Source organism: Falco biarmicus, chromosome 10, assembly GCF_023638135.1.
Source record: "Falco biarmicus isolate bFalBia1 chromosome 10, bFalBia1.pri, whole genome shotgun sequence".
NCBI lineage: Eukaryota > Metazoa > Chordata > Aves > Falconiformes > Falconidae > Falco > Falco biarmicus.
In genome coordinates, this window is record NC_079297.1 from 28,250,215 (window position 1) to 28,277,718 (window position 27,504).

At 39.8% G+C, this 27,504-nt stretch overlaps 2 protein-coding genes across 5 annotated transcripts in view; one reads left to right on the forward strand and one right to left on the reverse strand.

Annotated features, from left to right (window-relative positions):
* Positions 1–11,392, reverse strand: part of USP47 (ubiquitin specific peptidase 47) — a 58,636-nt gene extending 47,244 nt beyond the window's left edge. For 2 of the 4 annotated variants that reach the window (XM_056353147.1, XM_056353144.1), the window contains exon 1: positions 11,209–11,392. In XM_056353147.1, coding sequence (XP_056209122.1) covers positions 11,209–11,247 — 39 coding nt within the window. In that variant the 5' untranslated portion in view covers positions 11,248–11,392. The remainder of the gene's footprint in view (positions 1–11,208) is intronic. The other 2 variants (XM_056353146.1, XM_056353148.1) reach the window with 2 other exon arrangements.
* A 130-nt stretch (positions 11,393–11,522) lies between these two features.
* The window catches only part of GALNT18 (polypeptide N-acetylgalactosaminyltransferase 18), a 328,712-nt gene continuing 312,730 nt past the window's right edge, over positions 11,523–27,504 (forward strand). Inside the window, exon 1 of the mRNA XM_056353154.1 lies at positions 11,523–11,829. The gene's annotated coding sequence lies outside the window, so the exon portion shown is untranslated. The remainder of the gene's footprint in view (positions 11,830–27,504) is intronic.

Here is a 27,504-nt window from a genome sequence, read left to right on the forward strand (position 1 = left end):
ACTCACATTTGGCTTTATTTCTGAGGACAGATGCAACTTCTTAAAAGACAACTTACTAGACTAATTCTGTCAGAGCATTCTGAGTTGTTATTCAACAAAGGAGCCTCACGGCAGCTCAGTTTGAGTTAATGAGGGAACACCGCACTTAGAATTGTTACAAATGCCTGAACCAAAACATACTTCACAAAGAAGTATTTTACAGAAGGCTTGTGGCAAACTGAATACACTTTTTAAAAACACTGATCCCAGGAGGTCTCCATAAACAGAATCATTTTGAGCTGTTAACTTGATGTATCTTGTGTTGGAACATTTCCTGTGACAAAATAATTCTGAACAACCTTTAGACACAATCATTTGATTTGAATTTTACTAACTTTGTGGTATCAGTTTTGTGAGTACCTGAATAACATATTTTATCCTCAACTTCAAATTCATCATTATACTTGGAGAGACTTCAGGGAAAATCCTGAAGTGTGAAACTGAACAGAGGTCTTCTGTCCCATTACTGGTTGGGAAAAAAATGCCTCACACCAAGCCTGAAATACCATCCACATTCAAGAACACATATCCTGACTGACCACTGTCCTAATTACTGAACCTTTGACCCCTCACTTCCACCCCAACCCCCCCCACTGGGACGGGATATCAAGGATTCACCAGTCTTAGCAATGTCCTCTCTGTCTATCCTCTTGATTAGGAACAAGACTGGAAAACAGGAAAAAACTACCAAAAAGGTGTGTACCTGGCCAGGCCAGGATAGAGGTGATTTTCTTCACAGAAGCCCCTAAGGTGCTGTATATTAGATTTGTGACTAAAAAAATGCTGATAACACAATAATGTTTTAGCTCTCGCTGGGCAGTATTTTCATAGCATCAAGGCCTTCTACAATTCTTACCCTGCCCTCCCAGTGAACCAACTGGGTGGTTTGTAAGAGGCTGGGAAGGGACACAACCAAGCAGGTGACCCAAACTAACCAAAGAGATACTCCATACCACGTAACACCATGCTTTGTAACAAAAGGGAAAGGAGGAGGTTTAGCTATTTTCCATCTCTGCCTGGAAATTGGTGGGGCACTGGTCTACCCATAGGACACATGGTGAGTGACCGCCTTTGCATCCCTTGTTTTGTTTATTTGGGTTCCCCCACACACACAATTCTTTCACCTCTTCTTCAGTTAGACAATTTTATTTCAACACCAAAAGTTTTCTTGCTTTTCCTTTCCTCTTCCTCTGTCCTACAGGGGGTGGGAAGTGAGCGAGCAGTTGCATATTGCTTAGCTGCCTACTAGGGCTAACATACAACAGGGTGATTTTGCAAAATAATCTTGAAAGTGATATCTTTACATTTTAATTTTGCATAACTGAAATGAGACTTTCGTTTGTTCATGTTTTTATCACTACTGCTTATCAACTTTTAACACCCATTCACCTCTGCTGGATCACAAAGACTTCAGCCAACTTCCCCACCCCCACAATTACAGTTAGAAAGACTTCAGAGACAGTGCAAGGACAGTCAATAAAAACTGACAAAATATTGTTGAAAATTGTCAATAGAGTAAAAATCCAAGTGTCTTCAAAACGGGCTAGCCCAATCATGCTCCCCATTACAAAGCCTGAACTCCCAGTTTCAACCTCGTGAACCCTTATCTATGTCAGTTCAAACTGCTTCACTGTTTCACTTAAACACATCTGCAGCATAACATCCTTAGTTACACTGCTTCCCCTCTACTTCAATCTATGGTATTTATCTATGCTTTCCTCTCATAGTATCTGATACACTTCAAAGGAACAAAATTGATGCCTGAATAAGATAACTCATTAAGACCACCGCAATTAAAAATAATCATACACTTATACACTGATATGAACTGATATGTTCACAAACTTCTATTTTGGAAACTCAACCTGTAAGACGGTGATGAATTTACAGTGCACTAGTAACACTTCACACATACACAGCAGCTTAAAAACGTTGAACACGGCAATGCTTCAGTTACACAAGCAATTAAAGATTGAATATCAGCAACTGCTGCCAGAAGAAGCAGTCTTGCTCCCACCTGCTCATTTCCACCCCAACATTATCCCCTTTCTTGTGCTGGTCCTGGTCATGCAGCTACATGTTGAGCAGGCTCACATTGCTAATCCTTCTTAAAATTAAACACTTCTGGTTGGTTTTTCAGTGGGTTAGCTTTAACCTGAGTCAGCCCTCTAGCTTCTCAACAGAATCTGTAACTCTCCTGGAAAAGGACTGAGTGATAGATACAACAGTACCAGCATAGTAGCTGTAGTATTTTAAATGCATGTATTGTATGTAGTAGTACTTAGATTACTAAGTATCAACCACCCGGACATACTGCAACTTCCTTTGGTATCCTGAAAGATTGAAATACACCCTTCGTCCTTAGGTATGGGTCTCTGTAAACGTCAGTGCTGCTCACAGGGCAAGAGGAGTAACCCCAGAAAAGTGAAAAGTGCCATTACTGCAGCAATCCTATTGCTTTTACCCTCACACCACACTCACTATTTTCAGCCTGCTATAGATACACGGTAACTACGGGAGATCACAGAAGGTGGCTGGGGCCACACCGAGACTAACCACCTGGCTAAGTGAACCCTAAGAATGCTTTCCTATGGTGGATGACCTGATACAGAAAGGAGAAGAGGTACAAAATAGAATTCTGTAGCAGGGCCTCTGTGATCTTGTTCCTTTTGGAAACAGGGGTACAGAGAATCACAGAATGGTTTAGGTTGAAAGGGACCCTTGAAGATTATCATCTAGTTCCAACCGCCCCTGCCATGGGCATGTTTTAATCTCTGCCTCATGTAGATTATGGGTTCATTTGTTGTTTTCAAAGACTACCTCCTCAGAAATGCTTCTCTAGTAACAAAATTTTGTTTAAAAAAAATTAGCAAAAGTGTTTGCCACTGCACTGAAAAGAGTTGCATGCCAGCTGTTCACTGTCACTCCTGTAAAATGCATATGGACAGATTATTTTTATAATATATATACACTTCAAAGTCTAATACTTCCAACTTTCTGAACATGTGCAAAAATAACACTAAACCTCAGAAATAAAGAGTATGTTATGAGGATAGCATTTACCTTTGAGAGTGCGTTCCTACTATTGTGGATTGCTGGGTCATTTGTAAAAAGCATTTATAAAAACAGAAATGACAACCAGAAAAGGTTGGTATGGGACCACAGATAAGTACATGTATCCAGGGTGTTCAAAAGACTATGGAAAAGGATACGGCAACGGGGGCACATGTCTGGGGTCAGGTGAACTAGAGATCAAAACACGTGCTTTTCAGTTTTACAGAGGCTATTTTCCACTCAGGTTCTGTATTTTAGAAAACTTCAAATACATCTGTCTTAATGTCTTGTAGAACCAGTCTCCTTACACTTACCTCCTAATAGTCTTCTAAATACGGTAAATTAAGGTGATTCAGGATTAGTTACTTCCCTTAAAAATCAGATATAGCAACTGTCAATAACAAAAGCATACAGATATTTCCTGGTCATGCCTACAGATCACATAAGAACTCTTAAAGTTTGCTGTTATCAAATGAAGGAAATCAATAGGTAACAAAGAATACATTCACAGTAGTAACAGACTGAGTTTTAAAATCTAAATAGTGGTTTTTTAACCACTGGACATTTTGAGTATTTTGCTCTCTTATTCTTAAAGATTGTAATTTCAACTGATCATATCTTCTTTCATCCTATGACCCTGAATTGTTTAATTTCCAAGTTTTAGTAACCAGGCTAAAGTAATTGTGAAAACTAAATGAAGTTCTCTGTATCTGCAAACTGCCAGCCTCTGTACATTCATTACAGTACAAACTTTATATTCAGATCTGAAACAGCCTCATCGTCCTTCTGTTTGCATCTTCTCTCCACCTTCTTAATCACCATGCTCCTTGTTTTACCTTCAAAAAAAAATTATCTGAAAAACAGGGGACGCAAGAACATTAATATATTAACCTATAACCACATCATTTGTTTCCTATGGACAGTCACACAAGTAGTGGAGATGCTTTCACACTTGCCCTCCATTCCTTCAAGGATGGAACTACCATGAGCTTTATTGAAACATTTTTCTATGCTGCTAATATTCTAAAGGACTTTTTGCTGGATTGAGTTACAAATGCAATATTAGTATAGAAACAAATTAAGAGTCCAGACAAAAATAATAAAAGACTTTTCTTTTTTTCTGGACAATTTTGAAATGAAGGTTTACTTGACTACAAAGCCACCAACAGACACGTATGCTAAAAAATTAAATTCTTGTACAGTTTAGAGATTAAAAAATGTGAATACAGTGGTAATTTTTAAGACTAATAACTCTAATTTTAAACCATCCACCTGCTGCTGAGGGAAGATGAAGAGAACCTGAAGAGCAAGATGGTCAGCAGGGATTCTTTGTGTAGTTCTCTAGCAATATTGCACAGAATAAAGGATAATAGTTAAGAACATAAGTACCCATGAAGCCTGGACAATATCTCTATCTGCTACCACTACCATAAAGGGCTCCAGGGAGAACATGCCTCCACAGAAGGTATGAATATAATAATGTATATATGAGGAAGGACCTAGATGATTTTTCCATATATTAACTGATGAAAATATTTTATTTACAAAAAACAAGTTAAAGTAGTACTTTTATCTGCTGGTTTTTTCTCTTCCTTCAGTCATTGTTACTGACCTCAACACAACACCTACACAAATCAGCAAACATAACTGCCTTCCTTTAGCTCCTGCAGTACTCTGCCAGACTTCTTCAAAAAATGCCATTTACATTACTCTGTTTGCAGACATTATTTACAGTGAAAACTGTCATATTATATCAAGTATATGTCTCCATACAGCTTCAAAACCAGAGCCTTCACCAATCCTATGGAATTCATGCATGCTTCCTCATGTTACTTAAAAAGGTTTTCATCACGTGATTATTGAAAAGATACACCTGAAACTGCAGCACAATAACCAATTTAAGCTATTCATAATACTGTCAATCTAAAAATAACGTGTTGTCATTTTTCAGAAGCACCTGAAGTATCCTTGTGGTTACAATTTCAAAGATTAAATTGAATGATGTGGTTGTTACCCATTAATTTTTTCAGAACATGGCCAAGACATCCTTTTTAGAAGTTACACCTGCTACTGCTGCGCTAAACCATTTCTTCAGCGCAAGCTGGTTACGTGCCAAACTTTGCAAAAATCCCAAAGAAAATACTACATATTTCACAGTGGCTGAAACTGTGATCAAGTTGGTTATTTTATCAGAAGTTTACAAAAAAATTCCAAGACTTACTAGCATTTTTCAATTATCAGTTCTTTGGTTACTAGTGGCATTATTTTGAGCATATTTTGTTCAAGGCAAGAAAAATAACATAATGATAAACAGGCAGCTTACCTGAAGGTACATCATATTAATTCTCAAAGGGATAAAGTGTTAAATATCAGCTTAAAGTTTTCAAAAAAGGAAACAAAAAATTTTTTCAAACTGAATAAGAAGGCTGAGTATGTATATTTAACTCAATCACCCAATTTTCTACAGACATAATTTTCACACAGTTTCTTCCATAAACCCCAATATATTTTCAAATACAATAGAGCAGGGGTCCTCAAACTTCTTAACCAGGGGGCCGGCGTGCAGATGAAGTGGCAGGCAGTCATCTTCGGCTGCTTGGTTTACCCCCCCAACCCCCGTGGAGGCAGTTGCGGGGGGGGGGGGTGTGGGGGGGGTGGGGGGGGTGTGGCGGGTTTCTGTAAATACCGGGGCCAGATTGAGGACCCTGGGGGGCCGTATCCAGCCCACGGGCCATAGTTTGAGGACCCCTGCTATAGAGAGTAGAGCTGTGACCAGATATATCAACACCTGTACGTATTTTAGTCCATTACTGCATCAATTGTAATGTACTGGGGAAAAGGTTTAAAAGAACATCCACTCCAAGCTGAATTCTGACAGGACTAAAACACGTAAATGAAAGTTAACACAAACTCAGTCTCCACAAGTTTTAATCTTGTATTAATATCAATAAATTCTATCAGCAAAAGGAAGTTGGATAATAATGACTTTCATCAGTATTTGTGTAGTAGGACGATTTGTATTTTAAACTATGATGCAAGGCCACGTTGATCTAAATCCAGGGGTACTTGGGTTTTAAAAACAACAGAAAATAGTTGGTGGACTTCACCTAGTTAAAAATGGCAACAAACAAAACATCAGAAACTTCTGTGTTGTAGGCTGAAATTCTCAGCTCAAGGATAATAGTGTAGAATGTAATATCAACAAATCTTTGAAGTATTCTCTGCCTTCAGATAACTACTACATAGCTTAGGAAAAAGTTCATGACTAGTTTGAGAAACACTGTGTAGCTGCACAAAAAAAAGGGGGGGGGATTACATTTATACTACCGCACTCATTTGGTTTAGAAACTTGATTTAGAAGTCATCAGACACCCACAAAACACTAGAGAAAACTGTGTTTCTTGTTTGTGATGTTCAAAATGTATTACTGCAAAAAAAAAAGTAAAATCAAAGTGATAGGTCAGTTGTCAAGATTATTCTACTGCGTAGTAACTTTAGCCAGCAGCATTTAAAGACTGTGGCTACAGTACCACGTACTACCTAAGAAGCAGTTAGCACCTATTAGGCAAAAATTTTTCATCCAGTGATCTCGAGGTGCTATTAAATAATTTCCTGATCATCCTTCTCATACTATTAGTTAAATACCCAGATGTATATAGCAAGGGGAACTAAACTCCGACTGGGAAACCCAGTGGCTGAACTAAGCAGTGAAAGATCTTGCATTCTACTCTCATGTCTTATTCACCAAACTGAAGTACTACTTGAATATCATTCAGAAGGCACCTGTTTGCAAGGAACAATGACTTGGTGGAATTCTGTGTGGATTTTCTGTCTCTCAAATTTGATTTTCAGAATATTTGTTCAGTCAATGAAGTAGTCAGTTTCTCAATTTGTCACAATCATACCTTTATGTTTTACAACAGAGTACATGAGAAGGAGAGCATGAAAAACTGATAAATTACACAAGCTGTAACCACTTGTAGAATCTCTTTGTACATAGGAATGAAAGAACAAGGATGTCACCAGCACTGAAAAGATCAGTACACCTTTACTAAATAGAACTGCAAAATACCTTAATCAGATTCCTGCACTTCTACTGAAGTTAGAGCGATACCCATCAAGAAACGTATTTTATTTGCTCAATGCATAAGATTAAAATGGATTCATTACTGTAGGGGTGAAAAAACTTAAATTAGTTAGCTGAGAGAGAACTCTCACTATTTGATTTAATGGCAGCAAGTACAAAGCATATATATATATTTTGACAGGTGCACTTTGGATACTTCATGCTGGAACATGTTGAGAAAGTATCTGCACAGCATTTATTTAATTAGTGGCACAGACACTTCAAAAACCTCATGGCAGAACATACTTCTTATATTCTGACCAATTCCTTCCATATTCTGACCAATCCTGGGCAACATTCACCAAGTTCTGACATGTCTTGATTTTCAAGAAAAGTCTTAGTGAATTTCACTTACATTACCAGTAAACAAACATGCATCTAACTTCCTCACCAACTGTATTGATTAGAATATTTTATTATTTTCTATTTGAGGTATATTTGCCCAAAGTAAGTTTTAAGTCTACTTTTCCTATAAGTGACGCTGAAAGCCATAGAAGTATTTTCCCTTCTAATAGCACCATTTTTTAATTTTCATTATTATCTTACTATTCCCCCTCCCCCCCAAGGACTACTGTTTTGCTGGACTAATGGGGGAAAAATTATACCAAATAACAAGGCAATTTTTAAAGAACAAACCTAGCATTTACTACCAGGGTGCAGCAACGTCCTGTATGCTACTCAATGCCTTCTTTTTTATTGGATATAAAATACTACTAAATTAAATGACTTATCTTTTGGATGAAAAGAAGAAAGGAATTGAGGACTGGAAAAAAAAGGAACATAGACCAGTTCACACTGAATCCCACATCTTATGAACAATTCTCATTGTCCTCACCATAAGGAATTACTGGTCACACAATTACAGAAAGTTGGGAAAGTGCTGGGCAGCTGTAGGGATGCAAGAACAAATTTACTAAATGCCTACATAACTTGGGCAAGTGTCAATATAAAAAGAAATCCCAATACTCTGTTATTAGAAACTGCATAAATACATCTGTTCCAAATGAAAAATAACTTTATGCCAAAGTTATGAGCAAGAGAAAATAACAAGGCCCAGATTACCTGTACTTCAGATATGCAGCTGATCCTATGCAGTGTCCAAAAGAAATTTTTTATAAAAGACTAATAAAAGATACTCCAAGTGAAATTACTAGTATTTTTTAATCCATAAAAACTATTAGGCTTTACAAGACCTAATAAAAAAAAAACATGCAATATACTTTAAAAACAGCAATCTGAACCATTTTTAGCATACACAGATACATATAAACAAAAACTAAAGACTTATAAACAGCCTAATACCTATCTTTCCATTCTTAAAACAGAGAAGCTGTTAATATTATAGATACCTACTACTACCATATCTACCATGGCATCATATAAACTCATAGGAAAGAACCAAAATCCTTTTCCCATCTACTCCTTCAGATGGTTAGTCATTCCCCAGACTGGCCTAAAGCAAACAACATTACATTTCTTCCTGCTCTTTTACACTGGAAGGCAAATAAAAATATGGTTGTGTACTCGTCTTTAGCAGCCATTGATTCACATCCCAGTTTAATCTTTGAAACAGCACAAGACAGTGAGCTATACAAGCAATACTACTCAGCCCATTGGGAAGGGACAAAACTCATGAACTGTAATCCTTTATCCAGCCCTAAAGGGCAGAAATGAAACTCCAAATGATCTGCTTAGCCTCCAGCTGCTGACAACGGCATAACAGGAATATTTAGAAGGCTGTTGAGAACTCGGAGACCTGGAGAATTCTGTTTACCTGTACCTCACAGTGTTCTCTGCTCATTATAAAAGTATTAATGAATAGAGTATTAATGAATCTCAGAAGGATTTAATGTGAATGCATTTATTAACTTCCTATCAATGGAATAAAAATGAGGGTATACTGAAAAACATTGGAAAAGTTGAAGATAAACTTCTATTAATATATATATATAGATGTATATATAACCAGATGGGCTTAATACAAATAGCTAATCTGTTTTCCCCATCAATTTTTCTTGTATTCTGTTCAGTGCCATTACTTACAACATGCATAGGTACAGAACAAAGAACTTGAGAAAGCCTGCTGAGAAAAAGCAACTTGCACTAGCATTATCAACGTACAAAGTTTATAGATTTCACACTGTGTGTTCAAGATATCCGTATCTATAACAACATTCATTTTCCTTCACCCGTACCTCCCCTCCCTACAGATGAAAGTGCATTCAAAATCCTAGTCCAATGAGTCAGTTAAAAATACACATCTGAATCATATGTATATTCTGAATACAACTTTAAAGCCAACAGGGATTCTATTAATACATTAACTGAAGAAACAGCCTCAGCTAGCTGCTTTTATTAATCACCTTGTCTGTTCCAGTTAACTACAACTAATACCACAAGGTTTCTCCTGCCAGTCTCCTTTATCTCTCTGTTTATTTTTAAGACAAAATATCTACGTATACTAGCTACTACCTTCTATCCCTGGTCTTCTGTTTTTGTAGGTGTTTGGGTTTTTTTTAAAGCAAATATTTAGGCATACTATCTACTACACTCCATCCTCTGTCTGAAGTTTCTGAAGGTCTCTCTTCCCTGCAAAAAAACTTAACACAGTCCTTGAAACCTTAGTATTTTATGAAAGCAAAGAAGCGGTGAAGTTACCTTTGCCCTACATACATTCTGTACTTCCCTGTACAACTGTATGCATGAAATTTGTTTCTAGAAGTCAGTGTTTGTTTCACAGTTCTGATCAAGGATACCATTTAAGGATCAGCACCTCATTTTGCTAAATTCTACAAAATTCAAGTCCTTGCCTCGCAAAGCTTCCCATATGAATACATGATGGCACAGGCAGATGTAACAAACCACACACATTTGACAAAAAACAAGAGGGATTGAATAATTTATCAAAACAGTAAAACTGTCAGAAAAGTTGGCTAAATCTGTAAGCGTACCTGCTCATGAAGTAAAGTTTCTGCTAATACTACTCTATGAATAACTGTTTCCAAACATTTAACGCCATCACTCAAAAGACTCCTTCCCCTGCACAGTATCGCTTTTACTTGACACGTGTCATCTGCCTATCGCTGCAGGACAGAGGCTTAGCCTTCCTCTTTCACGCAGGCTCTTATCTTTAGCCTATGGCCAAAAACAAGCCTTCTCCCTTCCTCCCGCAGCAGAGGAGAGATGAGGGGCCCACAATTAAGGAAACTCAACCCACTGCTGAGCCGGGCCACACTTTTTCCGGCACCCCCCCCAAGCACTACCGCCCGTTTATCCGCAGCGCTTCGCGGCGGCGCCGGGGAGGCACGGAGCTGCCCCACGAACGCGGCGGCCCCCCCGGCTGCCATTTCGCACGCCGGCCCCTTTCCCTCAACCGAGGACGTCCTCGGGCACCCAGAGACGCGCCCGGCCGCCGGGGCCTGCTCTCTCCTCTGCTCCCATCAGCTCAGGGCCCTCACCCGGCTGCCCTCCAGCCCGGGGCCGGGCTGCCCGCCCGCAGGGCTCCGCACAAGACCTCTGACACGGGGAGCGGCCCGGCCCGCGGCCAAGCGCAGGCGCCGCCGGCCCGGCCCGACCCCAGCCCCGCCGCACGCAGGCCGGCCTCCCCACATGCCGCGACACGGACAGGTGCAACTCCCCGGCCGCCTGCGGGGTCCTGCGCGGCCCGGCTCGGCCCCGGCCTCCTCCTCCCCACACCAGCCCACACGGAAAAGCCGCCCCTTCCCCCCGCGCACCCCCGGCCCGGGCCTCCGTAGGCCAAAGGCTGCCCGGCCCCCTCACAAAGACGGGCCTTCCCTCCCGCCGGGCCTCGCAGGAAGACAGCGAAGCCGAGCCAAGCCAGGCCAGGCCGGGCCGGGCCAGGCCTCCTCCGCCCTCCCCGGCCGGCTCCGGCACCCCGGGCCTCCCGAACGCCGCAGGGGCCGCCGCCGCTACCTCCCCCGGCAGCGCCTAGTCCAAGGCTCTCCCGCCCCAACCCTGGTCCACCTCACCTCTTTGGGGACGAGCTGGTTCTCCTCACTGGGCACCATGGCCGGTGGCGCGACGCTAACCCCAACCCCGCAGCAGGCTGAGTTAAGCGTCGTCGTCAGCAGCGGGAGGCGGGGGGACGCCAGCGGCTCATCCTCCTCCGCCACCGCCCCAGCCGGCGAGTGCAGCGCCACAGCCTCCGCCCGCTCCGCCCCCGCCAATCAATGGGGAAAATGGCCGTCGGCGCTGCTCTCGCGAGAGCTGCCACAACGCTGCCGCGCCTGGGCGCGCCTGGCCGCCCTGTCCGCCTGCGGCCAGCCGGCTGCTGCGGGCCTGTGCTGTCGAGGTGCCTGCTTGTCGGCTAAGTACAAGGAGCGGTGTAGTACAAGTACAAGGAGCTAAATACAAAGAGCATAACCCCCAGAGGCGGCCACAGCAGAGCCGCACCGTCCCGTCCTTCCGCCCGCGGGCCGTAAATGGCGCTCGGTTGCCGCCACCCCCCGCACGTCTCCTTGCCCCAAAGAGCAGCGGCGGGAAGCACCGTCCGTGGGTGGGTGGCCGGCACGGGCCTCGGGGCAGGCGGGAGGGGCCGCGGCGCTTGCGGCGGGCGAGAGTAGCGAGTGATTAAAATGAAGTTGCGTTAGGTAAGTGAGGAGGCGTGTGTCCAGAGGTCGTGGCCTGTAGGTGGGGAAGAGCGCTTGGAAGGGCCTCCCATGAGTGAGCCGCTGCCCTGAGGTAACGGGGGGGAGGGAGGGAGGTGGAGCGCTGCTTCGCCTCACGCAGCTTTTCCCGCCCTGCTGTCTGTGAGGGAAACTTGCCGGAGTCAAGGGATTGTGCGCTGCTCTTCCAGTTTGTTTCACACAATTTTTTTTCCCCCTTGTGACTTTCTGGTGCCTGGCTGTGGGGTTAGGAGAGCAGCAGCAGGAGTCGACGAGTAAGCACAGCCTGATCCCACATGCTTGCTTCTCTGTAAATTTAGGTTTAATAGTTCATTTTCAAATGAAATAGAAGGCATCGCTTAGGTGTTGATTTTTGTCCATGACAATCTTAAATGTTGCTGGTTTTCATGGCACCTGAGGCCTGCTAAAAGCCAAATCCTAATCACTAGAACGACTAAAATACACATTACTAGAAAATTATTTCTATATTAACGTCTACTTCACTGCAAAATAATTTTTATGTGAAAAGCATTGTACTGAATGAAGAAGAATGGTATGTAGCAGTTGTACATTGTTGTACCACTATTTTTCTCATTATTTTAGTGTCCTCTTGTGGAAAAATGCAGAATTGAGGATTCTTTTTGGTTTTGTGTCCCAGAAACCTTGTGTTTTGGGGTAATTTTTGAAACCTGTTGTACTGAAGGTTACTGTGAAGATTTTGTAAAATTAAATGACCATTTTGCCGCTTTTATGTTTAAACTAAGTAACTTCTCGCTTTCCTCTCCCATCGCCCTGGTTTCTCAAAGGTGAGATAAGTAGCATATTTTGGAGTGAGGACATGTTATTAGTGTTTATATTAGTATAGTATCTAAACACTTTTTAAAAGGCTTCAGAGTGGTAAATTCTGTTAATAAAAACATCAGTACCTTTATATTTAAAGTGTGCTTTGGTAGGTGTTAAGTTTCCTCCCCCTCTCTTTTTTTTTCTTCCTCTTTTGCTTCTTGAACTAAGCACAGAAATCCCCTCATCGAAAATTTACTTAAAGCAGTTTTTAAGTGTATTTCAGACCAGATTTTTATTACATAACTTAATGGGATTTGTGTAGTAAAGGTTAGGAGGTTCTTTGAGACAGGAGCTCTTGCCACCCTAGTTTTAAAATACTCTGTACCTGAAAGCCCGTCACCTTAGACGTTTGAGTTCTAGTAAGACGAAATCAAGCATCAAGGCAGGAACCAGGGAGTCCTTTGCTTTTAACGATACTTCATGTTAAGCCCCGGGTTCTGTAGAGCTATCCCTCTACAAGAGGGAAAAGGGTGTTAAAAAAAAAAAAAAGTTGTTATTTTAATAGGAAAGAGAGTATGGAATTAATGAACTTGGGTCTTTTAGAAGAGAGAGTTTTAATTAATGCTTATCAGCTGTGTTGTTCACTAAAAGGTTTGGGGTTTAGTTGGTGTTTTTGGGGGGGTACTTTTGTAAGCATCTTAGTGTGAGGAAAGATATCGCAGAAGTAATGAAAAATGGTGTCAACATTTATAGATACTTGAAGAAGTGCAGCTGCCTGGTGATCTGGTGTCCAGTGGTATCCAAAGATCTATGAGATTCACAAGCATTGAGTTGAAAAGCCAGAGCACAGACATAAGCTTGCAGTAGAAGGTGTTAACAATCGTCAGAGTAGTGGCTGGGAGCCTCCAGCAGTGGTATGTGACTGATAGGCCTGGTGTAATGTGCGCCCCCCTCCTTTTTTGGGGGGACTTGCACACCAAAGCCTCTGGAACGGGGGGGGGGGGGGGGGCGGGGAATTCAGGAACAAGAAGCTTTCAGAGATGTTACTTTTGAAAATTCCTTTGACTTTTTAAAGTGTTATGTTTTTATGGGGCTTTTTTTTCCTGCTATTTGTGCTTGACAAAGGGCAAAGCTGTGGGATGCAGTGACTAATTAAAATGTATTGTTCTATTGGGATAAAGAGGTAGCTACCGCAGATAAGAATCTGAGGGTTTTTTTTTAAAGAAATAGTCTGTTAGATCCTCCTGCCAGCTTTTAAAACTGTGCAAACATCTAGTGTAGCATGTGTGCATGAAACATCTTTAATGAAGTAATAATCTGTAGTTAATAATTAAATCTCCAGGAGCTTTTGTAATTTGCGGATGCTACAGTATTTAATCTCTTTACATGAGACTTCTTAAAGAGGAATATTCAGAATTTGATTTTCATAAAAGGAATCCTAGCCTTATGTAAAGACTGATTTAACATACCACAGGTTTAACTTGTTATTAGTATGAAGAAGAAAAATCGATATCTCAAGCTAAAAATGATCCTGGATTTGCAGTTACAAGTAAATTTCTGAAGCTGTTGATTGTCAAACTGTTCAGAAATGCATTAATGAGAGCTGAAAGTGCTGAGGTATGTCAGTTCTCAGTCAGTGACACTTGACTAGTTTTAGTCAATTTGGTATTTACCACATTTATGTATGCATCGTATTAATGGAAATGTAGTTAAGCAACATCAGTGTGCTAGAGTAAATACCAGGCCTTCATTATAAGAGATTATGAACTTTTAAATTATTCTGTGGGAACAGGATAGCTCCCCCTTGCCCCCAGATTCTTGAAGCTTATGCTTTAATCATTTCTCCTGCTCTGTGAGAATTCACTCATTCCTGTCACAACAAACAAGGCTTGACAAACGATTTTTGAAAACTAAATGGAGGGAGTATTGCCACCTAGCTTTTTCATATGCACAGTTGTATGCTAAGAACTCTAGGGGTACAAAATCTTAAGAAAACATGTCAGAATACAAACTGTTGTATTTGGCAAAGTATTATTATCCTACCTGTTTGAAATAGAAAGAGGATTGCGTAGACTAGTACCATTAATTTGGGATGTCTTTTCTGCAACACTTCAGTTCTGATTTTTCAAATTGGCTCTTGGTGGGAGATCTATTTCTTGTTCCAGAGGTTGGTGGCTGTATTTGTAGAGTGCTTGTTTTCTTCTGTATTGTTCTGTTAAAAAAACAAACAAGAAACAAACAAAAAAACTCCACCCAAAACAAAAACTCCCCAAAAGCCCCAAACCTGAATTTTGTAATGCTTGGCAAGTTGCTGATGAATTATAAAAATGACATAGGTATTCCATATTTGCCAACAGTAGAAATGTAGCCAATGCTGATATTCTTTTAAAGCTCTTCTGCATTGTCAGCACTTCAAGGAAAAACAGCTGAAGGCCTCTCCTCTTTTCAATCTTTGGCAAGTCCACGTCTACTGATAAAAGAAGAGATGTGTGAAAGTTCAGGATATCACAGTCCAGCAGTTCATTGCACTGCTGATTACTTTGCTGTTTGAGCCTCAAGTAACTTTTCCAGAATTGCATGGGGAGTTTTGAAGCATTTCTCTGAAAATCTGCAGCTAGTGACTGCACCATCCAGCCCTTTCAATAAGGGGGGGCGTGGGGGTGCGGCAAATAAATCAGTAGATTTGGTCCTTACATGGATGGAGTGAAGGGGAGAACAGGGGAGAATTATTAAGGAGAACAAGGGAGAACAGGTAGATTTAGTACAAGGTAAAGAAGGGAAAATTATAGAAATCTGCATTTTTAAAGGTGTTTTTTGCTAGATTTCCATTTCTTTAATCTGGGTTCCCTAAATATGAAGCAGGCCAATAAAAGGCTGAAGAGTATATTAAGATCTTTAAAAAGACAACACTTATTATTTGTAATTCTTCTTTCATATTTTAGCATTTTGGACTGTTGTTGCTTGAGTGTGTTAAATACTGGAATCAAGGTATTAATTTAAAGATTAGGAATCATTAAATAATTTCCTATTATCTATATCTTTAAAAAAGATATTATAGTCTTCCATGTCTAAAGAAGTGTATGCAGAAACACATAAAAACATCGATTTCTAAGAGTTGAGAATGCTGTGGGAACTTAAAGCTTTTACATGGGAGAATTACTATGGAAAAAGTATTCTCTAGCTTTAGAAAGACCATTGTGGTAGGTCTTGTAGGTCTGTTAGGTAGGTAAGCAGCCCTCTGAAGTTAAACTTCATGAGATAAGAAAAAAAGTCAGTTTTAAGTTCAGTGCTAAACATCGTGTTCTGTTGTTCTTAAATAGTGTTTTGTGCTATAATCTATATGAGCGTGCAGCTGTCCTCTGACATGGTGATTCATGCCAAGACCTTTTCAATAAAAAAACAGTAGGGGATTATTTTAATTAATTATAAATCAGCAGCCAAGATTCATTGACATTTTGTTAAATATTATTATCTTTTTTACTCTGGTTTCAAGGCACTGAGTGTTCAGGTAGGAAGTTAGTTTTCCATGATGGCATTAATCTTATGTATGAATTCCCAAAGGAGTTTGAGGCTGAAATTACACTTGTAAAGAGAAATGGAAATCATGCAGAGAGTTTTGCAGGACCATGGATTCCTTTATTAACAGTGAATTCTTTCATCAGCTTTACTTTGATTTTCAACATTGTGTACTTCAAACTACAGAGCAGCTTCTAGCATTAGTAGTCTTAACCAGGGGTCCTCAAACTTTTTAAACAGGGGGCCAGCGCACGGATTAAGTGGCAGGAAGTCATCTGCAGCTGCTTGGATTCCCCCCTTGACCCCCGGCGCGGGGGTTCTGTAAATACTGGGGGGCAGATTGAGGACCCTGGGGGGCCATATCTGGCCTGCAGGCTGTAGTTTGAGGACCCCTGGTCTAAACAAAATAAGATTTCAGAGTGTTTGACCTCTTGACGCACTTGTTGAAACCTTCCTGGTGTCATTGGGAGTAAAACACATGCACTAGCAGGACAACTTCCACTTGGTACGGTGGGAGTTTAGAAAGTAGTTGTGGGCTGGTATCATGTAGAGTTTATGACATCAAAGCAACTCTCACACAGAGTTTGCCGCCTTAGGCTCGTGGCCAGACTGTGACTTGTCTATCTAAAATGTGTGCAGGAGCGTGGAAATCTGCTGTCTTTTTAAATGTGCAGACTAGTAAAGTGTACTGGATGCATCCTTTCTGGAATATGAGCTAGTATGTTATCCAACCCCCTCGTCTAAGGCTTTGGGGTGGCTGGCAGGAAGCCATCTCTATGCACAGCAACATAGCAAAGGCTTACCTATGGGAAAGCAAGAAGAAAGAAGAGTTGCCTTGAACGCATACCAGGATGGTAATGTCAGTCGCCAAAACAGTTCAGTTATTTCAGGGGTTCAAAAAAAACTCACAGTGACATAGCCGGTATATTTAAAAACATTGAATTAACATTGAATTAACACTTACTGCACATGAGGAACTGCTGTTGAAAAGTCACTGTAAGAGTGCAAAGGCAGCATTAAGTAAGACTATGTAATGTACAAAAATAACAGAGTAGCTTAGCTTCATGTGGGACTGCTCTCAGTGTGGACGCTCAAAAGTATTTATAGCTGTCCTTGGGTCCAGGGGAGTTAAATATTCAGATTTGCATTAGGAGTTCCCAGTGACCCTTCAGAGTAAACCTGGTGAAGTTTAATACTATGAGCAAATGCTAATTATACTGCTTACAGGTCTTTAGGCAAGCAGGAAGTGGTTTCCCATACTCAGCAAGCCCTAGTACATAGGAAACATTCCTTCATCCCAGATTTAAGTTCCTAGATGGCCTTCCCCTGGATGAAACATGTTTTTTTCACCTTTTCCTTGTAAGGTGTCTTGATTATCAGTGTCAAGTGGTAGCTCTCAGCTGCCTGGGCTTCATCCCATCCCCTTACAGAGGGTCGGGTCGAAATTGCAGCAGTTGGCACTTCTCAGATGTGCTGGTTGCACAATTGAGTACAAGGGCAGTACTTGCAGCAGGATCTGTGCCCTGGACTGCCTTGTGGTGTGGTCTGCTTTTGGCCTCTGCAGTGCCCAGGAGTCGAGACCTGCCAGCCTTCTCTGCTGGGGCAGGAGTGGAAAGCAGGAGTGGGCTGTCACTTCTCTTCCCATTTCCCTGTGAATGCTGCTTACTGACAGTGCTTGACATCACTCTTTCTGTTTTGCTCTGTGCCTTCACTAATAATTTTCTTCCACTGGTGATGGGAAGAACTTTATATTTTGAGGAGTATCAGGGTGGTTTGAGTTATTTTATAAACTGTTCTAGGATTGCTGAGGGGAGAGGCATTGCTCTTTGCTGCGCCAGGGCTCCCTCCTGTGCATCACATGAGGTCTGTGTGTCTGTACAAGTAGCTTCCTGCTTGTGCAGACTGCATAGCATAGCAAACTTTGTGCCCCCACAATGGCAAGGGCTCAGAGTGCCCTGCACTGAGATATCTCTGAAGTAGCTTTTATGTAGTATGCGCATAGCTGTTGGGAGGCTTGGTCTAAAACCTGCTTCTGGCTCTGTGGTTCCATGTGCTCAACTGTGTCCTCATTTTGCAATAGGCTGTCCCCTGAACATCTGCAGCTTTTTTGGGCTTTAAGGGCTAGTCTGCTGTGGGTGTTGCTAAGCTCTTTCTTGCATGAATTAATGTAGCTTTACCTTTGGCAGCAGCAAAGGGAGCTGCCAGAGGTCTTGCATAGCATTTAAAATGTCAGCTGCCAGTCTAGAGCAGCTGCCAGCACTGGAGCTCTGGCAGGGGAAACGCTGTCACAGGGCAAGTGCATGGAATGTCAGTGTGGACACAGCATGAGTCAGGCTGGGCAGGGAATTGTGTACAGAGTATCCTGATGCTGGTAAAATGCCCTTTGAAATCTTCCAGCAAGTTGTCTCCTGTGTTACTTGGATCCTGTATAAGGAAATGCTACTGGCTCTTGACTCTCATGTTTTACAGTCAGACCTGACTGTAAGTAGCCATCAGAGCATGGTATCTACACTGATAAAGTAATCCTGCAAAACTGGTAGTCTGTCTTCTGACTGAAAGATTAAGGCAAAGCACTAGGTAGTGAGAGTCTTAAGAAAGAGTGTAGTTTCTAAAAATAATAATTTTGCGTAAGTGTATCTCAATTTTAAGGTTTTTTAAAATTTACTTTCTTTTAAGTGTTTGGAATTCATCTGTTGCTTGGACTGAATTAACATGGGAAAAATGATAAAACCAAAAATTTCTAACTACTGTCCTTGCTTGTCATCATTGGCTTTGTGAGAAGATGCCTCAGAAGAGCAGGTGTTTCCTCAGTGTTTTGATTAGAAAGCTTGGGTGCAGAGCTTTGAAATGTGTGCTATTTATGCTAATTTGAATCTCCTATTTACTGTTAGCATGGGAAGTAAACTTCTTTCTATACTGTTATTTCTTTGCAATGAATTGTGCCAGCTGTTATAAGATAGATTCATATCCATTTGCTTAGCACCTGTGATATAAACCAGGCTTGTTAATTGGACCTGTTAGATGTAAGCTTGTCGACCACAGATGCCCAGATAGGTGAAGACAAATTCCAGATCATTTGGATTAGATCCAAATCCATTAATGAGACTTAGTTCTTCAGCAGAAGGTTCTTTTATATGGCAATGTTAAAGGAAGAAGTCGTCTTTTTTGGGATTTTTTGTTTGGCTGGTTAGTAACTTAGGGTACATCCATGAAATACAAGGGGGTGTGAATTAAAGGGTCTCAATGCCATGCTCATAGATACAGTAACAGGTTGGGTACTGTAGTATTTACCAGTGTTTTACATATGGGATTAATCTATGCCCTTCCTTGAGCTGGAAATGTGTGCTTTTTATGCTATATGTCTTTGTATATATGCTGGTTTTGTGTTCTTATGGTAACAAAAGATTTACATTAAGCAGGCCAAACCAATTTTAAATACTAACAGGCATATGGAGCTGTGCTTTTTATACCACCACTTACTGGAAACCAGATGCCAGACTTGCTGATGGGAATGCTGTCTACTAGGGTAATAGTGAGCCAAAAGCACCCATGAAATTTTGATGTTCTAGGTTTATTTCTGTGTATAGGAAAACATTCATATACAGTAAAGCCTTCATTCTGTTCTGTGTCCAAGATCTGTGTCGTATTGCAGATTTTTAAGTCTAGGAGGGTTTCTGAAATAGGAAAATGCAAGCCTCCAGATCATCAGAGGGTTACCATCAAAACTGCTTGTGAAGCTATAAACCAAGATAAAGTCAGTCATATTTCTCTTGCCTGTTCTGACCACTGAATTCTAGGAAGAATAAAAGCCTGACTATAACATACTTTTCTAACTGCAAAACTGTTGCTAATACCCTGACCATCCTTCAGTTTGGTCTTCCCTATTTTATTGCTGCTTCTTCGGCCTATTCCTGTTCTTTCTGGTTCCAGATGTTTTCAGAGACAGGATAAAACTATAGTGGCCTGTCTTTTGTTAACCTGGTTTTTGTATTCCCATGTTGCTTATTTTCATGTCTTTGAATTTATCCATGGTGGCACTAATGTTTCAGGCATGAAGAGGTTAATGAAGCTGTAGCTACCTCATAAAAAAATTCATGTTCTTGGCAGCCTTGGGATGATAGTCATTGCCTGCAGTCACATACAAGGACTATTATCCTTTTTGATTGCCGCATTTCTATGTAGCCAAACTAGATTTAACAGAATCTGTAGGCTCTTTTTATATGTTTCTCAGCAGTAACAGCAATTTCATGGTGCCTTTTTTGAAAACAGAAAGGGCAACTTTTAGTAAACAGTTGATCAAAGCAAGAACTCCTATGGTAAAGTGAATAAAATAATGTTCCTTGAAAGGTGTTTTGAAGATGTGATTTAATTTTTATTTTTGGAAAGAAGAAATTCATGGCATAAGAAACAATTCTGAAATCCTCAGTACTAGTTGGATTCTGGTTCTTTGGCTGCTTAAACAGTGGTTTTACCTTAGGATAAAGTAACTAGCAATGTTTTTTTTTTTTTAATATGAAGAAGGGGAAAAAGTGAAAGCAGTAAGAATTAAAGTGGACATGCTATTTTTTAAGATTTCCAATCAAAGTGACTATTTTGGAAAATTTCAGAGTAATTACTAGTTAGTTGTGCTATGGTGCCTATTTCAAATCACTTACGTCACTGAGAATGAGGTCACTCAATGCACTTGGCTTGCTTAATGACTTTTTTCTAGGTGATGTTAAGTTGTAAAGCAGTACTTGGGTAAGACGTTGAGTTTCAACCACACATTTAGTTTGGTACTAATAAGCAGAATGAGGAAATCTTGTTAAAACTGTAGTAGCTACGGGACATTCACAGGCAGAACTGAAGAGCTAGATACAAAGTAAAAAACCAAGGCAATATTTCATATACAGTACTCACTGCATCTGTATAGTCTTGAGGAGTGAGAAGTGTGATTTTTGAATACATGGTTCTGTTGTTTGGCCCTGTTGTTCCCATGACTATTTACTTGTGTATGTTTCAGGAGCCTGTAACTTGTTTTTGTTATATACAGAAGATGTTTAATGTATCTGAGTGTTTCTGCAGCCTTGAATCTTGGAAGTAGCTGAGATTTATGATTTTGAGCTATCAGCTTAAATTTAATCAGCTATTTTTCATATTCTTATGTGTTTAAGGGGGAGGTGGTGTACTTATTATATGCTACTTTTTATTTATTAACATTAGCTAATACTACTTAGCAAACATATTCTGTCATAGCTGAAATATCTAAACTGTGTATCAAGTGTGCCAATCCAGACATAGAGTATGGATGAGTGGTCCTATTTTGAAACCACAGAAGAAATAACTTGTTTTTAAAATTGAGAGTAACTGGCAATCTTTTCTACTGTAAATGAGATGTATCTATGCATTAAAAGAAACTAGGTGTTAGAATCCTGTTGTGAAATGGTTAACTGCAGCATAGTGTCCTTTTGTTTCTTTGAAGTTATAGCATGTCTTAATCATGCTTAAAACAAAAAAAAACGAATGAAAGATTTTCTTGAGAACGCCATTAGACCTTCCTCTATCACTTTCCTAAGAGGCTCAATGTAAGAAGATTAACATCTCTCTGGGTATGCAGAGAGACACTTTTCATTTTAATAGTATGCCCTAACATCATATTAGCAATGTTTCCTTGTGCTTAAGCATGTGAAAAGAATATGGAAATTTCAGGTGTGGGAACAGCATGACATAGCTGCCTGTGAACACTGGAATTCACTATGCATGGTGTAAGTCATGACACTCAAAATTTTGCAAGTTACTTTATATACTAGATTTTTCTCACATTAATTTCAAGACTTTTCTCTTTTCCTAAGCTCTCACAGTTAACCCTGAAAGAAGGAACTAAACTTACTTATTTTATGTAAATTTGAAGCTTGGCTTAATGATAGAGAACCCTCCAGACATGGCAAAGTGAGAGGCAAATCCAAAAAGTTTGGACAAGAATGGGAAACTAAGGCAGAAGAAAATCTACTATCTATAAAATGAGAGAACCTGGATGCATAGATAGCTGTGATACTGATCATAAAAGGAATAAATATCTTTAAAAGAGCAAGCTTCCTTTTTTTGTTGTTGTTGTTTTGTTTCTGTATCCAAAGAGATTCTGGGATGAACCAAAGCACTTCTCCACAGGCATTTATAGGAAAGAAGAAAAAAGCAGTAACGCTACTTCCTGGTACCGCAGTAGATAGTGGTAATTAAGAAAGCTTTTGATAAGAAAACCTACTATAAAATAAAAATGTTAAAACGTTGTCGAGCAAAAGCATCTCTCTGCCTCCTTCATCACAACAATCTTTCGTTGATGAGAAAACTGAGCCTTATGTACTGAATCACTGAGGCAGTTCTAGGTGTCGGATACCTTGCAAACATGAGGTTTGTGATTCTGCTGTGAGCTGTTTTGGTGATGGAATCAGAGCATGGTTTGACAAGAACAAAATTGCATAAGGACTTCTCTGTTGGTTGTTTACTAGTAGCCAATGCCACTGGAATAAACAGCTGTACTGGCAGTACAGTGTCTCTTTGTCATCTTGTCTAGCAGCGCTGGAGATGAAAACTTACAGCTTGGGTCTTGAATTGACTGAAGGAAGCCTAAGGGATAAGGGAGCTTGTCATATGACTTGGAAAACCGAAGCAATATGCAGTAGTTCACAGACAAGAGCTTTTTAAATCCAGAAGTTGTCTTTGCCAGTATCACTCTAAACAAAACTCTAATAGACAAACATAGAAGTTGAAACCCTTGTCCCACCCTACCTTCCCCAAAAAACATGTCCCTCCTCTCTCCCCCTATGCTGTAGAGAAAACTACAGTTTTCTTGGGTGTCTTTGCCAGAGTAACGTGTGATGGAGAGTCAGGTTTTTCAATGCAATGTAACAGAAAGGTGGGGAAAAAAAAATTCCTCAACAAGACAGTGACTGGACCTCAGTTTGCCTTGCGGAATTAGGACAAGCGATGATAATACAGGACTGCCTGTCGTCTTAGAAGCTACCGGTGCTGGTTTCACATTTTGTCAAAGTATATGTAAACATTTGGATCCACTGAATGTCTTCCTGCAGGTGTAGTTTTCACAGGAAAGGGAAAAATTGTGTTTTCATGAAGTCACAGATAATTAATAAACTATGTTCAGATACTGCTTAATTAATCTTGTTTCTTTACAGTGAAAGGTGATTCAGGTGCTGAGTTTTCTAGAATGCCACACATGAATCCAGTGCCAGAAAATAGGGGAAAAAAAACCCAACCAAAAAACAAACACACCACAAATTTAATAAGACTAAAACATCCTTGTAGTTCCGCTGCTGAGCAAGCTAAAAGGAAGGTATTTACGTGGATTCGCTGGAGGTTGTTAAGGCTGAGTTATGATTTCAGTATAGTAGAATGTAGTGAGTGGGTTAGAAAGAAGTATGCTCTTATACTGAAATTATTGCACTTCTAACAGAGATAAAGAATGCTTGATTTACCTTACTGAGGTCTATATTGTCCCAAAGCCTTCTGCATAATAATGTCCAGAGATCTCTGTGCTCCATTCTGCGTCATCAGCTTTTTGATATATATACCTTTTTATAATTTCTGAGGTGGGAATAATTTAATTCCTGCTTACTTCCAGTATGCCAGCTTATGTGCCTGCCTGCTATTCTTGATCTACTTTTGGTAGTTCTTACATAGAGATAGTATTTTACATTTCTTATATAGCAACATTTTCAGAGTAGAAATTCTTCCTTTGTTCAGTTAGCACTTAACATACTGGAATTCGGATGTTTAGATAATCCTGTAATAAATTTAATAACTAAGAATTTATTCCTCTAATAGTTTTTGTAAGTAGCCATTAAATTATTCCTCAAAAGCTTGATGCCCCCACCTTGTAGGAAGGAATGCTTATTCATCCTTTTTATTTTTTACAGAGACTTTGCACTTAATTTGGAGCACTTTGAAATGAAAAGTCAGAAGGATGTGGTCTCATTTAAAAGCAAAGGATCATCCAGATGGTCTCTTCAGTATAAAGTCACTAATGTGTCATATGGTCTTTTCAATACAAAGTCACTTACACGTTTCCACCTATCTGGTGGGACTGAAACAGATATGGGGCTGAACAAAAGTGCTGTAGAGACAGTTTCTTTCATCATCTCTTCCTATTCCCCAGTTTCTAAAGTTACAAAATATGCAGGATGCATGTACATTTTAGTTCAGAGCAGGAATATACTTAAAGAATAAATCTCCTTGTTATTACTATTTGCTGTTGCTTGGCTCACTTTGTCAGGCAGTGTCTTCAAAGGCATATAATCTGTGGATGCAAAGTCCTCCGTACCACTGATTTGTTCTGCAGACCTTCTGTTGGATGGGTTGCACTGTCTGCAAATTCCCTAATGTTATAGAGAAGTTCTACAAGCGATAACCTACATTCCCCAAAATTCAAAGTAATTGAGGATTCCTTTTCCCTTTGCTTCTATAGTAAAACCTTTCAACAGGTTTTGGCTCCTCTGTGATTATCTCTCTCTGTGTACTCAAAATATTTACTTGCTGTGGAGAAATACTGCAGCTAGGAATGGTAATCAAAGAAGAAATTAATAAAGAGAAAGTAGTTCTGTATGCAGTACAAGCCTAAGTATGAAGAATATTTCAAGTGAAAGTCATTTATTCTAGGAGTCAATGTTATTGAGCAGCCTAGTGGTCAAAAATAAAAATTGTCTTGATTTTTTTTAAACTTTTCTTTGTACTTCCGTGTCTTTAGAGTGTGTTGGTTTTTTTAAATCTCTTTTTGGGTAAATAATGTTCTTTTTAGCAGTGATACCGTTTGTGTGTAGCATTAATAATTCTGAACATGCTCAAAGGATCTGTAAGAAAATATCTTTTTAAAAACCTCAGTTTAGGTAAGTAGTCATGTTTTACTTGATGTTTGCAGTATATTAAACTATACCTGCAAGGTGAAATACTTAGTATTTTAATTTAATTCTTTGAATGAGGACCAGCTATACCCTGACTAGATCAGAATACTTAGCTTTTGATTCAGGAAATAATTTATTTTCAGAAACTCCCATGGAGATTCTTCTTAAAATTCTGCATTCTTTATCATACTCTTATAAATGACTAAAAATAATTTCAACATACACAGTACATCAGATAATAGATGTATGGAAAATTCTGACTACAGTTTTCTCAAAATGTACTCTGTGACTGTTGGAATAAGATGCATCATACTGAGTCGGTTTTGGGTGAGCAAGGAGCTATATTTTAAATAATATGGATATTTTAAATTGCTGAATTACATTGCTGAAAAAACGCTTAGAAACACTCTCTTGCTACACAGTTTTGTGATAAGAATTCCTTCAGTTTTAGACAGTGATTTTTCATTTTGCTGATAGTAAAGAAGTCCAGTTAGAATAAGACCCAGCCAGTTAAAGTCTGAATATTCATTATAGTTGCTTCTCACTGCAGATGTGCTGGAGGTTTGGTTGAACTCAGCCTGTAGATAATTTTTTAGATCCCACCAATGAACATGCAATTATAACTGACTCTCCTTCAAAAGAAGAAAAAAAACCCCCCAAGGTTTTGAAGAAAAAAAAAGTCATGTAGAATTCTGTTACACTGGAACTTTCCACTTCAAGTGGAGTTGTGAATTTTCAACACTTGCAAAAAACCCTGTGGTTCCAACATGGGAATTGACATAGGAAGCTCAGGTCTGCTCAGAGGAGCTCAGGGACTCAGACCTCCCAGTTCTTGTTCTGATACAAAACATCTGGCACTGTTTGGAGCAGAGGTTGGGTTGTCTGGGTTCTAAGAGCTGTTAATGGCACTTCTGGGAGGCTTTTTGGGGCTGATGGCGAACCAAAGGCTGCAGAGGTGGGGTGGGGTGGCATAATGACAGCCAGACTCTACTAGTTGACTCCTCTGCTGGACATTTTCTGACTTTTGAGATGTTCTTAGTTGGTCAGTTAGATAAGGTTTATGGCTTTTCATTGTTTGAAGGAAGCGCAGTGTATATGTACCAGGAGCCATGTCTTGGGACTGTTGTAAAACCGATCTAACTACAAAGGCAGTGAATCTCTGACATTCTTAGTTTGGACTGCATCTTAATAGGTGTATTATTTTTTTTTTTAATGGGCCCTGTATAAACAGAAAATCTGCAAAAAATCAGAAAAGACAAATGCATTTCTTCTCACTTAATAACCTTTATTACTAAGTTCCTATTGCAATTATCCCTTCCTTTCAAGGGCTTTTCCAGATCCCAACCACTTCTAAAGATGTGATTCTCATTAGAAGGCTAATTGATTTACTCAGCTATGTGAATGTGTAGTGTAGCAGAAATCTTGCACTTTACAAAACACTTAACTGATGCAAACATGTCCTCTATACCCCACAGTTACAATGCTTCTGATTTTTTTAAGTTCAAGAAAGCAAAGTAAGCTCAGGAGTGTAGGAGAGGCAAAATATATGAGGGCAGATTAACATTCAGAGGTGAAACATACAGATAAAACATTAAAACCGAAGTCTCTTAACTGTAAAGGGACATTGTCAATACTGACAATATAAGGATGCTTTGCAAGTGCAATACATACATCTCCTGAGTCCATTTTTTTAAGAGCTCTCAGACTCCAGCAAATAAAAATATCTCAAATTGTCAACTGGATAACCAATGTGAGGGAATAGAACGAGTAATTTTTGTTTGCAAATGTGGGTAAACTCACACGTGCTTGTCACATCATCCTTCCTGTCTCCCCACACCTGCTCTTTTCTTAGGACAGAAGCATTCATATTTACAAGAATGAAAATGGTGATGCAGAGCATCACAGGATTGAGAGCCTATTATCCATGGATCCAAGACAACTTTGCAGAGGGAAAAGAAATGTAGCACATTCTAATATCTCCTTAAATGTTTTGGGTTTTAGACTGAACAAATGAGTACAGGATTTAGAGACTCCAGATACCCTAAGTATATTGAATTAAAATAAAATTAGGGAGTATTGCTGTAGTAAATAGCAGGCAATGTGTTTTACAGAGAAATGGGTAGAAAGTGTTTCTGGATTCAGTATACTTCCAAGTAATTACTAAGAGCTGATCTTGCTGCTAATTCAAACAACAAAAGCATTTTCTAATTACATAGGGCCAGATTTTCTGGTTTACAGTTTCCCAGCACAGAGCTCTTCTTTGGGAATCCTAGGGTAGAATTTTCCCTCCTCTGCCTGTTCTTCTGCAGGAGCTGGGAAGTAAAAAAAGGTGTTCTTGGCTCACACAATGCATGCTGTGGTGGTGCTGCAAGCTAATAAACATTACACCTAGTTTTCAGCTAGGAAGTGCCAAAAGATCTGATAATTGAGGCTGTAGTGCCTTTCCTTCAGAGATATCCAAACATTTTAC